Source organism: Hibiscus syriacus, unplaced genomic scaffold (genome assembly GCF_006381635.1).
Source record: "Hibiscus syriacus cultivar Baekdansim isolate YM2019G1 unplaced genomic scaffold, ASM638163v2 tig00110885_pilon, whole genome shotgun sequence".
In the NCBI taxonomy this organism is placed as follows: Eukaryota; Viridiplantae; Streptophyta; class Magnoliopsida; order Malvales; family Malvaceae; genus Hibiscus; species Hibiscus syriacus.
Window position 1 is genome coordinate 438,832 of NW_024062897.1, and position 13,571 is coordinate 452,402.

Below are 13,571 nucleotides of genomic sequence, written 5' to 3' on the forward strand. Positions count from 1 at the left end.
AAAATTCTCGACTTTGATCCTGCTGAAAACTCAAAAATCTACATATAGGTCCTGATCAAAATTATACATTTGAGTAATACCAGAAGAAGCATTCATTTCATTTCCTTCACTGCCAAAACCACTAATTCCGCCACCATTCGGGGCCGAAAACGGCCACCAATTGCTCGACTCAACCGCGGCCGGCAGCAAATCAACTTGTCTCCAAACGTTTCTCTTCAGCTCCTGGAGTGCATTTCTCAACTGTTGAAGCTCACTCAACCCGAGTTCATCAACCGGGGCTTGCCACCACCATTGCCGTCTACCAGCTTCCCTTACTTCATCAAGTGCTTCCCCGTTCCTTTTTGCAACTTCAAACATCTCAACAAGTTGCGCTAGATGTGCATTGAGCTCACGGATGTTCGCATCTCGAAGAGGTTCGATAACGTTATGGTGTGCGATAAATTTACGACCCGAAGGGTTCGGAGTGAAAAACCGGTCGACGATGGACTCGATGCGAGGGTGGCCAAATGAGAAGACCTTGCCTGCGGGGGAGAAGACTATGATTGCAACACCGACACCGCAAAGCGTGCAAAGTTCACTAGCTTTTTTAAACAGCCCAGCACGACGTTTAGAAAATGTCACCTGAAGATTAGTCTTCTTCACTATCTTCTTCATTTCGATCTTCCGGCGACCTCGGATGGAGCTGCTCTTCACCATTGTTGAAGATAAATGTAACTTGAAACATCGAGAGGAATGAATGGGGGTATTTATACAGAGGTGTTGGATTTGTTTCTGGAATTAAAAACCAAGATTTGGAATTACAATTAAAACTAATTATGAATTTGGTTGGCAATGGTATCTATGATGAAGAAAACCGTTTATTTGCTTTCACAAAGAAAATTAAAGCGATTTTTACTTGTAAAGTATGAGAATCAAGCTTCCCTTTTTAAATCTTGATTGTGTTATTCATCCCATATTTTGGGTGTTCATCGACATCTTTGGAATTATCAGAGACTTGCCGTTTGCTTGGAAGCATATTTAATATGAGCCTTAAGATTTTAACAGTTTCAGAGCTTTTATTATCATAATCAGCCTTTAATAATATCATTAGAAAGCCCTTTAATCTATTAATATTATTAAACGCTTGAATCAACTAACACGTGTTTAAAAGTGTGATTCTTTCAATGTTTATTTAAAAATTATACATATATATATATATATATATATATAAATATATATATATATATATATATATATATATATATATACAAGACCATGTAAAGAAATCATGTAGATAGTTTATTTGATCAAAGATATAACAGTCTAATCTAAACAAAGTGAAGCAAAATTTAAACTGCTGGCATTAACCAACATTGATTAGATCAGATGTACAATTTCTCAGAAGACCTTTACTATCTGCATACATCAATTCAGTAGCCAGCACAAGGTTGTTTTCTTGCTAAAATTTGTAAGCTAGGTCAGATTTACACATTTTTGCATGCCCTGCTTTCCCTTTTATGGACTCCATTTGTAGGCAAGGTTGAAGCAGTGAACTAGTGAACTGAAAAGCTTCAAAATCGGTTCGAGATCCATGTACAACTCACGAGCTGTTTCTATAAGATTCGTCTACGATGAACGTTTCATTTCCTCTTTATGAAGGCTAAACAATGGCAAGATTCCCTCACCATGCTGTTTCTGTTGTTTCTTCAAGGTTGGCTTGTTACTGATGTCTCTGAGGGGCGAACGTCTGATCGGGATAAGTCCGGCGGTGCAGGGATCATCCTCCTTTAACCGACACACGAGTACCCTCTTCTCTGTTTCACTTTGTGCTTCTCGATTGATCGGTGAAGCAATTCGGGTCCTCGCTGTTTTTCGCTCTCTTTCCTGCCTCAATCTCTCAACCTCTTGGCGAAGCACGTATACTTGTGCCCGTAACTCTTTAGCCTCAGCTTCGGACGACAGAGCTTTCTGTCTCCATTCTTTCACCTAATGAAAGCAAACCAACATGTTCAGCAAGTAGAAATGATGTGTGATTGTTTTTGTAGTTCTTATGTAGCATGTGAAAATCTTACAGCGGATTGCAGGGATCGAATCCGATAATCTGAATCGAGTGCTCGGTCTTCCCAGAAATCACGAGACGCATGCAATTCTTCCATCTCATCCCTAACCAGCCCCAGCATGTCTTGCATCTGTGACCATTGCTCGGTCTCGGCACGAATTTGCTCGACAACCCTCTGCACTAATGCCTTGCAATGCCCCGAACACACTCTTGCCTCATGGGACATTTTCTCCTGCAAAAACCAAGTGCTGTAATGCAAAAATTGAACTAATATGATTGTTGTTAAAGACTGATGATGATTAAAGGAACTTACTTTGCATGATTGTTGTAAAGAAGAAGACGATAAATCTGAATATTCCTCTAACAAAAACCCCTTTGACAATCCATCCATCTTTCTTCTCAAACTCTCCACCTGCAAATCTGAGTAGTTTTGTACATTGCGGTTATGATCATCGTCTTCGCTGATGGTTTTGATCGACAAGCTCGCTTCGGCCATCTGTCGAATCTCTTTCACGCATCGTTCTTCATCAGATATTCCTTTAAACCCAGATTTTTCTAGCTGCCTCTGGAGAGAAGATATTTTTTTATCGAAGTTACTGCATTTTTTTACCTCCAAGTCTTGAACACCTGATCTCTTTTGCAGCTTCTCTATTTTCTCAATTAATTCATTGATCTGTTCGTCCAATAATGCCATGTTTACATCCTTCCGTTCACAGATGTTCTTTCTTCCCTGTAAACCAATTGCCAAAACCAAAGTCAAAAAGCAATATTTTCCCGAGAACCAAACAGAAAAAAAAAAGGAAAAGAAGAAACCGACGGAAAGTAAAATTTGAGCAGCAGATTTCAATGTCCTCTCCATGTACACCTTTCTTCTCTCCATTTTCTTAACGGCGATCTTCCTTTCCATCCTCAACAAGTTACACTCCGCTCTCAACATCTCAGCTTGGAACCTCCATTTCTCTTCTTCAACAAACGCTACGCTGCTGCTGCGGTTTTCTCTCTTCTCCTCCTCCTCCTCGGCCACCCTCCCTCTTCTCATCTCGTCGTCACTCTCCCTCGGACTCACCACCACCACCGGAACACTCCCCCTTGTAAAAGACCCTCCTTGATCAAACAAGCTCTCCAGAACCATCCCTTTTCTCTCCTTCTGCGAACCGGGAAGTTTCGAAGGACTCGCCTTGGGCGCTTTCCTTCGAAGCCGCCGTGGCAAATGGATGATTCTCGGAGATGGCTGCGCCGGTGGGTATTGCCATTTAGCTCTCCTTGTTATAGTTGTTCCCATTGACACCCTCTCCATGCAACCAAAAAAAAAAACTCTCTGCTTTCGTTTTGAAAAAGGTAAGCTCTTTACTGCCTTCCCGATGCAATAAACCTGTTGGTTTTTGAAAATTTAAGAGCTGCTCTATAACTGGGTACTCGGATTTAGTTACAGACAGTGGGAGTTCTGTTAATATTTTGCAAACACAGATGTCCTGGTCTTCTTCAAGTTGTCTGAAACAAAAATGAATAAATAAATAGAGGCTGTTTTGTCCTGTTTAGGGTGTCTGGTTTTACATTAGATAAAATGACAGTATGGTGGGTGGACATGGAAGCTAAGAACCACTGTGAAAATTTTGGACTTGTTTAACATAAATTTCCGTACCTTTGTTTTTAAAGGAATTTGATGGAAGGAGTAAAATTTTTGGGAGGAAAATATAGGTGAAGAATTGATTAGACATAGGTGGGGGTAGATTTAGCAAAACACTGAAATTAAAATATGTAGGCATTTTCAAAATTGAAATTTGCAACGGTAGGTTTAGAGATTAGAGGATAGGTACTGGAACTGTTGTGTGTTTGAAGGCTGTTTTAGGTCATGGTAATAATGGCATGGAAAATATTAATTGATCTAGTAAAATGAGATATTAGGTCATTTAAATAACGATTGTGAGTTTAAATTTTGACATTATACATGAAAAATTGAATGGAAAGGATTGTTCTCAAAATAAGAGTCTTTCGATCTGATTTAATCATAAAATAAGTTAAATTCGAATAGTATTACTAAAAAAATCTATATATGGAATGAGAGTACTGAGAGTCATGAAAATATGAATCAAAAGTTACATACTAAAATTCATTTTCATATTACAACAAACAATATGATTGCCTCTGCAGCATGTTTACGTGTTGTTAGGGGTGTAAAAGAATCGAACTCGAACGAAAAAAGTTATGTTCGCGTTCGTTCGTTTATTTTTTAAGTTGTTCGTGTTCGTTTCTTTATTTTTGAATGTGTTTATATTCGTTTATTTATTGTTTGAGAACATGTTTGTTTAATGTTCACGAACATGTTCGTTTAGCGTTTGTTGAGTGTTCGTTTAGCCTTCATTTATCATTCGTTTATCGTTCGTTTATATATTCAATTTTTAGTTTTACGCTTTTCATTTGCAAGTTAAAGAATAATGATAAAAATACACCACTAGTGCTTAAACTCCTTAAATCAACAATTTAAATTTCAAATTTTATCATGTGTTCAATTTAGTCACTACCTTTACCAATATTTAAAATGTAAAAAAATGAAAATGAGAATTGGGTAAGCGTGCTTGTTCTTAACATAAACGAACTGAACACACTTCTGTTCGTGTTCGTCCAATTATTAAATGAATATAAAAAAAATTGTTCATACTCATTTATTTAGCTTAACGAACAAAAATATAAACGAACGTTATACAAACAGTTCACCAAAAACTCTGTTTATTTACAACCCTATGCATTGTTATTTATTAATGATCATTTAAACACATATACCTTGCAATCACCCAGTATCATTAAAAAATAATTAAAATAAATATCAATTGAATTATTAATTTAACGACATTTATTCTCAATATTTAAATCATATTCCAATCAAACTCATGAAATATAAGCTCAATGATGAGAGTATAAGTAGAAACTTATATATTTTTTTTACTCTCATAAATTTCTTATAAAAATCAACCTTATGTCATAAAACATATCAGTACACTTCATGTAAAATGAATATCGATTGGATATATTCTATATCGTAATTCGACTCAACTTGCAGGATATAAATCGTGTCATTTTATAATTAAATTACCCAAAAATATATATATTATAAAAAACCCGATTCCACTCAGAATATACACATATAAGTACACTTTATATAAAACGAGTAGAGTAAGAAAAATACGGCAAAATCCACGAGATAATGTTCTCTAAATTTTTATTTCACGATATAAAGCTTTGGACATATTATTTGCTGAGATAGTGTGAATTCTACAGTGAAGCCGTAGGTCGCCATGCACTTCAGGCGACCAAGGAGGTCGCCATGCACTCCAGGCGACCAAAGAGGTCGCCATGCACTCCGGGCGACCAAGGAGTGAGTGCAAGCTATCCATGGAGCACCAAGGAGTGAGTGTGAGCTATCCAGGGAGCATTGCATGGCCCATGCACGTCGAATTTTCTTTGTGTAGGTCGCCAAGAAGTCCCGGCGACATGGTAGGTCGCCATGCACGCCCGGCGACCAAGCTGGCGACCAAACTTAACCCTGCTCCCTCGTGCATGCGTTGCATCCATAACTGGGAGATTGCAGCCAAGCTTTAACCCTCTGTTCCCTCATGCATGCGTTGCATCCATAGCTGGGAGATTCTTGCATCCATAGCTGGGAGATTCCAGCGTTAATTTAGCTGCTAAATGCAGCAAATATTGATGTTGAATTGTAGCCTTTCAACGCTCAATAGTTACACGATTCAATGCTCAATATTATTTGCTTCAACAGTCAAATTTAATGACGCTCACCAATGCCCATTTTCTTTATATAGAGGATATGGGGGTTTAGGGTAAAAGCATAAGCAGAAGCAGCACATATAGAAACTTTACCAAGAGAAAGAAAAGGAAGAAGAAGAAAAGAAGATAAAGGCTCAAACATTCTTTTTTGAGATAATTTTTTATTGTTTAATTTAGTTTATTATATGAAATTATTAGTTTGTTAGCTTAGGGTTTAGGGTAAAACTAAAATTTAGTTAATTAGTTTGTTAGTTTAAGTTATATTATATTAGTTTGTTAGTTTAAGTTATATATTATATATAAAAATTAGTTAATTAGTTTCTTAGTTTAAGTTATTAAATATAAAAAAATTAATTAATTTGTTAGTATATTTAAACGTATATTAGGTTGTTTGTTGAAGTTATATTATAAAAAAATTAATTAGTGCTTAATTAATTTGTTAGTTTGTTATTTTAACTAAGTTATATTATAATAAAGAAATAGTTTATTAGTTTAAGTTATATTATAATATATTAGATTATATAAAATTAATTTGTTTAATTTATTGTTGTTTAAAGAAATATTTTGTTTACACATACATGGCATTATTCCATAACATTTGCCCACGTACAAATTAATTCGAAGAAAGAAACAAGAAAGGAAAGGAAAGGAAAGGAAGAAGGCATAAATACGTGGGTAATTTATTACTTTTTGTTGTCCATTTTTAGTTGTTGTGTATGCGTAAATTAGTTAGTTAGTAAGTTTATATTAGAAAATTTGTGCGAGATAATTTCCGTTTAAAAAAATATTGTGTTTAAAAAATATTTAGTGTTTTTTAAAAAATATTTTGTTTAATTTATATTATTTGTAAATTAGTAAGGAGTAAAAATTAATTGAATAAAATAATCCGGCCAACGCATTATCTCGTGAAATAATTCTTTCGAGAACATTATCTCGACAATTTTGCCTAACAAATGTGTTTGATATTTTAAAAAAATAAAAAATATTATCAAACTAATATTATTATTATTAATAATCATTACTAAATGATTAGTATCAAATATAAATCATTAAATATTTATAATAAATAATTAGTAGTAATCATGACTAAATCATATTATTATTAAATCATTAAATATCAAATCATTAGATTAATAATAATTATTAAATCATTATTAGTAATATTAGTAATCAAACAATCAAGTTAAATAATAAATTTTATTTGATCGTTAATATAATAGTATATTATATTATATTTAATTATTTAATGATTTATGAAATTATCTTATATAATTTTTTAATCTAAATTTATTGATTTTTTTATTTGTAGAGAAAATGACCAACAACTTTTTCAAGATTGTCTATTATAATGGATAGATTATGGAAAATGAGGTCGGAGTAGTTTTTCAGTCTGAAAAACCAATAAATATGATGTTAAAAAAAGACATCACACTTATAGAAATGAAGCATAAGATAAAAAGAAAAATTTGAGCTGCAGTTGATGGTTTGAGGTATAGATTTATGATATGCCTCAACCCAGTCAGATATGCTGCAGTTCCACTTGAAGAAGATGATGATATTGGAACTATGGTTGGATTACATGAGTCAACCAATATATAACAGTTATTGAGTTATTTATTGATATGCGTAACATATGTGATGTTCTTGGGTCATCAAGAGGTGTGGCTCAAAATCCATCTGAAATGACTTTATATAGTCAGTTTGAGGAGCCACATACAGGTTCCCGAATAGTTTTATGGCACTATTGGAAAGTGTAAATGAAGTCGGAATGACATCTGCAGCAGCAGAGTATGAGACGAGAAACATACCAGAATTGGTTGTTGATATTGATGCTGAAAATCGATGGGGAGAAATTCATGATGATTCAAGCGAAGATGAAGAAATCGAAGAACCCGTTTTGGGCGACGATGAAAATATTTTCGGTGGAGGTGCAATTGATGAAGTTTCGGCACCGTATGAAGCTACTCCTCACATGTACGAGATAGACTATGATGCGATGAGGGCACCTGAATTCCCAGACATGCCACATTTACCTCCGTACTAAATGACTGAATCATTCGATAATTCTGGTGAATTTTCAGTTGGGGTGCAATTCAGAGGAAAAAATGAAACTACCCTGGCGATTAAAAAGTACTGCATCAAATGCCATGTTGATGTCAATGTTGCAGAGTCCAACCAGAAAACCCTATACGCGAAGTGTGTAAAATATAGCTCAGAGTGCAAGTGGAAGATCAGATTGTCGAAAAATCAAAGGCACGATGTTTGGGTCATCACGAGGTACAATGGTCAGCACACATGTTTGCGAAACTCCATCGAACAAGACCACTGACTATTGGACTCCGATGTAATATGCGAATACGTGAAGGCGATGGTTGAAAAGGATCCAAGGATATCTTGTTCAGTGTTAGCTGCATCTATTCGAAGCCAATTTGGATATCAAGTAAAATATGGCAAGGTGTGGAATGCGAAGATGAAGGCAATGAAGCTGACGTATGGAGTTTGGGATACATCGTACAATGAGCTACCACATTTTATACAAGCAATGAAGCAATTTATCCTAGGAATCATAGTGAAGTCTAAAACCATGGCCGCATATGACGAAGAAGGTCAACTTTTGGCAAGGAAGAAAATATTTCATAGACTATTTTGGGCATTCAAGGCATGTATTGAAGGATTTCCATTTTGCAAACGTATGATCCAAGTAGATGGTACGTGGTTGTATGGTCAATATAGGCATGTACTTTTAATGGCAGTTGCTCAAGATGGTGAGCGGAATATCTTCCCAATTGCATTCGCCATTGTTGAGGGAGAGACAACAGAGGCTTGAGATTTCTTTCTGACCAATCTACGTGAATATGTCATTCGTGACGATGGAGTTTGCTTGATATACGATAGAGGAACATGTATTTTGGCGGCAATTGAACGATTAGGAAGTCGTTGAACACCTCCATATGCATATCCGACATTTTGTATCCGTCATATTGGCAAGAATAGTATCGACCAATTTCATAACGCATACATTCGTAGCGAGATAGTCGGCATGGGTAAGTCTTATTTTCAATATTTGTGCATTTTTATGTGATTTTTTAATTGCGGTTTAACACAATATATTATGAAACAAGATACGAACTACGTCGACCAAATTTTGACAAGATATTGGAGAATTTGAAGGTATTTTACGATGATCAGCGTGTTTGGAAGTGGGCTTCAAAAATATCGCGGGAAAAATGGTCGAAAGCATACGATGAAGGTCGGAGATACAAACATATGACCACAAACCTTCCTGAGGCCATTAATTCAGTACTAAAAGGTACACGCCATCTCCCAATAACGAGTGTGGTGAAAGAGACATACTTTAGATTGGCTAAAGTTTGGTCGGATAAAGACAAGGAAATTGAGAGTCTCATAAATAGAGGTAAAACTTGGGCTCCTACAATGGTGGAATCAATGGAAGCAAATGAACGATTGACAACATCAATGGTTGTTCATAATTTTGACCGAGATGGTCATACTTTTGTCGTGTCGTGCATACACCGTAACGTCGGAGGAGAAGACCAAATATTTAGAGTTGATTTACGAAACAAATGGTTTGATTGTGGTCGTTTTCAGGCATGAAAATATCCATGTGCTCATGCAGTCGCTGCATGTATGTATTATGGTGTAAGCGCATACACTTATATTGATGAATGCTTTCACCTACGTAGGATATTAAATGTCTACAGCTATGCGTTCAGACAGATCCCGAATGAATCATATTGGCCCAAAAAAGATCATGATGAATGGCTGCCAAATCCAATGATTCGCAGAAGTCCAAAGGGTCGACATGAGTCCACTCATATTCATACCAGTATGGATTTATATGCTAGAGAGAGAGGTCAAGCAAAGAGATGCGGATTATGTAGGGGTGAAGGCCATTCAAAAAACAATTATCCTAATTTACCAAGATATAGACCTCATCTTTAGTAATAATAAAATTATTATTAATATTTAATGATTTGGTAGTAATGATTAGTAATAATAAAATTATTATTAATATTTAATGGTTTGGTAGTAATAATTAGTAATAATTAAATTATTATTAATATTTAATGATTTGGTAGTAATGATTAGTAATAATTAAATTATTGTTAATATTTAATGATTTAATAGTAATGATTTAATAATTATTAGTAATAATTAAATTATAATATTATGATTATTAATAGGGTGATAAATTATTATATCTTCACATTGAAGTTGAATTTATGTAATTTTTGTAGATAAATTATTCGAGCGGTGTTTTTAAACAGAGGAACCTAATTGATATGCCATTTATAATTCGAGGACTTGAACATATTTAAATGGATGTGTGCTTCAATTAACCATAAAATATTTTAATAATGATTTTAATATTTAATGATTTGATGATTTAGTAATGATTTTAATATTATGATTTAATAATGATTTAGTAATAATCATTATAATAATGATTTAATAATGACTTTAATATTTAATGATTTGATGATTTAGTAATGATTTTATAATAATCATTATAATAATGATTTAGTAATAATCATTATAATAATGATTTAATAATAATGATAATAATGATTTAATAATAATCATTATAATAATGATTTAATAGTAATGATTTAGTAATGATTTTATAATAATGATTTAATAATTATTACTAATAATTATGAAATAATAACAAATGAGTGTATTAGAGTGGACTACTCGAATTTAAATTTATACATAGTCGAATTTATTAATGATTTTTAAATATTTAATTGTTTGATACTAATGATTTACTAATTATTATTAATATTAATATTTAATTATTTGATACTAATGATTTACTAATGATTACTAGTAATGAAATTATAATAATGATTTGATACTAAAAATCTTTGTTAAGGTTAAAAAAAACTAGTCTAATTTAAATATATAATTTGTAACAAATAGCAAACGAGATTACAATTGTTGTCGATGTCGGAGTGTTGTTGAATGATATTGTCGGGGCGGACGTCTGATACGTTGTGGCCGTTGCGGTTGCTCAGGAGTATGGTACCCATCCTCTTCATTTATTGGGGGCATTTGAACTGCTATGTGTTCAAAGTCATACGTCGACGAAAACATGAGAGAGTAGATAGGTGCCTCAGGCTGCACAAACTCTGGTATATATGCCGGGATAGTAGAATCATCAACTGCGTGATGCAACGATCCCACATCGCCGAACGGTTGTGGTGCGCTATTATCCACATCGGTCATTTCCTATTCAGGTTGTTGAGATGAACTCCCACTCCCACTCGGTAGAGAGTATTCAGCTTTACCAAATCTTTTCTTAAACCTCAAAAATTGTTGCCTCTCTACCATTGTTGTCAGGAACGACTTTTCATTATCCCAAAATAAGCAAGGTAAGCCGAAGTCTCAAAATTAAAGTCGTCGTCTTGAATGTCGTCTAGAGTTGGTATGAATGAAGCCCTATTGTTCCAAGCATTAATGTAGGTTGCATACTTCTCAACCCAATTAACATTTTCTTTACGACGACCATCAAATCTGTGCAGGTCGTCATGCATCTCAACCAAATTCACCTGACGACGACCATCTAAGTTTTAGAGGAGGTCATGATCCCATGGACTCTGCGGAATAGGTTGGTGGAAGTGGAATTGCCTCAACACTCTATCCCCAAATTGGATCTCAACAAAAGCAAAATTGATCAATGGTGTAACAGCACAACAATATTTAAACCCATCTAAAATATCGTGCGGTATCAACGCAAGTATTTCTTCATTCATGTATGGTCTCCAATTAAATTGTAAAATTACAAAAACAATAAAATTTATTTAAATCAAATAATATAGTTAATTTAAATAATAATTAAGAATAACAGATTATACATACCTCCTTTTTGGCCTTAATGTCTATCTTCAGCCTGAACTCTTTAATGTTGTTGTGCACCAACCCCGTGGCTTCAATTTTATGCCTCCATCTGTATATCAATCAAAACAAAAATATGGTCATTTTGTTCAATAATTTTAATCAAAATAAATATTTTATAATTAATATTTTATATTAAAATAGAGGATCCATATTACCTTCCGACAAGTGGAAAGTCAATCGCAGTCTGACTAATTGGTGTCAAAAACGGAAGTCTATGCCAAGCCCATGATTGTAGCAGCAACAGACATACACCGATTTTTGTTGTATTATTATCATTCACAACTAATGACGCCTTGCACATCTCACGATACAAGAACGCCAATATCGTCGATCCCCAGCTATATTGCCTACTATGCTCAAAATTTCTTTAAAAAAAAGATACTGAGTGTGAACATAACTACCAGATTTATCAGGCATCAAAATTCCCCCAATCAACTGTAATATATATGCTCGTGTTGCATATATAATTTCGTGCTCCGTACTATTTGGTTGAAGCTGAAATTCATTATTCAACCATGACAACGTCACACGCCACCCTCTACACTTTGGTGGTACGGGTGCTTTCCCAAGAAACAAGCTGCAAAGTTGTGCCACATTATTAAACTCATGTGACATTACCATCGGCATCCCATTTGTTTGGACCCCGAGTTGTATTGCCACATCCTCTAAAGTTCTCGTACATTCGCCACACGGCAAATGAAACGTGTGTGTTTCTGGTTTCCAACGTTCAATCAACGCACTGATCAAACCTGAGACCAACTTGTAATCTCGCACAAATGTTACATACCAAAATCCAGCCTCTTGCAAGTTTTCTTCTATCAATGGGTGTGGCTTGGGCACTTTATGTAGCCGAAGACGAAGGACTCGCTGCTCGTCCTCCTGCAATTAAATATTTCAAAAAATTTATCACAATCATAAAATAATATTCAAATATTTTTAATTATAATTCATTAAACAAATATTTTATTCACCATAATTCCCAAATGACTTGAAATATGTTCATTGTCAAGTCTCAGCAGTGGAATTTGGTCAACCATTGGAATGAATCTGTAAAAAAAATTAAACAATAATATTTAAAAAATCATTTAATATAATCTAATATAAACTAACTAACTAACTAATTTACAACACAAAAAAAAAATTAATATAACAACTTATAATATATTAAACTAATAAACTAACAAACTAAACTTTTTAAAATATAAGTTAAACGTAAATTTTACCTTAAACAACTAATAAACTATTCTTTAATATAACTTTAACTATTCTTTAATATAACTTTAACTAATAAACTATTCTTTAATATAACTTAAACTAATAAACGATTTTTAATTATAATTTACTACTAAAAAACTAATTAACTAAATTTTTTATATAATATAAATTCAACAAACAAATATAACTTAACTATTTAACTAACACAAACTAATTACATATTTTTTTATATATAACTAACGACTAACAAACTAACTAATTATTTTTATTAATATGTAACTATCAAACATACTAATTAAATAATTTTTTATTTCTATATGATATAACTTAAACTAACAATAATATAATTTAAACTAACAAACTCATTATATAAATTTGTTTACCCTAATTTATAATAATAAACTAATTAACTAATAATTTATAACAATAAACTAATTTAAATAATTATTCTTTTATATAACTTAAACTAATAAACTATTTTTTATTATAATAAAACTTAAACTACTAATAAACTAATTAACTAATTAACTAATTTTTATATAATATAAATTCAACAACCAAAATATATATAACTTAACTATTTAACTAACTACAAACTAATTAAATATTAGACTAA

The 13,571-nt window shown here is 33.3% G+C and overlaps 2 protein-coding genes across 3 annotated transcripts; both read right to left on the reverse strand.

The window, feature by feature from the left end:
* Positions 1-30: 30 nt before the first annotated feature.
* LOC120144241 (agamous-like MADS-box protein AGL62) lies at positions 31-696 on the reverse strand. Its single transcript, XM_039158351.1, has one exon. The coding sequence runs from the start codon at positions 694-696 to the stop codon at positions 31-33; it is 666 nt and encodes a 221-aa protein (XP_039014282.1).
* Positions 697-1,360: 664 nt separating this feature from the next.
* On the reverse strand, positions 1,361-3,552 carry LOC120144218 (trichohyalin-like). 2 transcript variants are annotated; one of them, XM_039158338.1, is made up of 4 exons: positions 2,856-3,549; positions 2,352-2,768; positions 2,052-2,270; positions 1,361-1,965 (listed from the first exon to the last, which is right to left on the reverse strand). In XM_039158338.1, the coding sequence occupies exons 1-4, from the start codon at positions 3,333-3,335 to the stop codon at positions 1,606-1,608; spliced, it is 1,476 nt and encodes a 491-aa protein (XP_039014269.1). In that variant the 5' UTR covers positions 3,336-3,549; the 3' UTR covers positions 1,361-1,605. The 2 variants fall into 2 exon arrangements, with proteins under 2 accessions (XP_039014269.1, XP_039014268.1); XM_039158337.1 differs by having other exon boundaries at positions 2,052-2,768; positions 2,856-3,552.
* Positions 3,553-13,571: the final 10,019 nt, after the last annotated feature.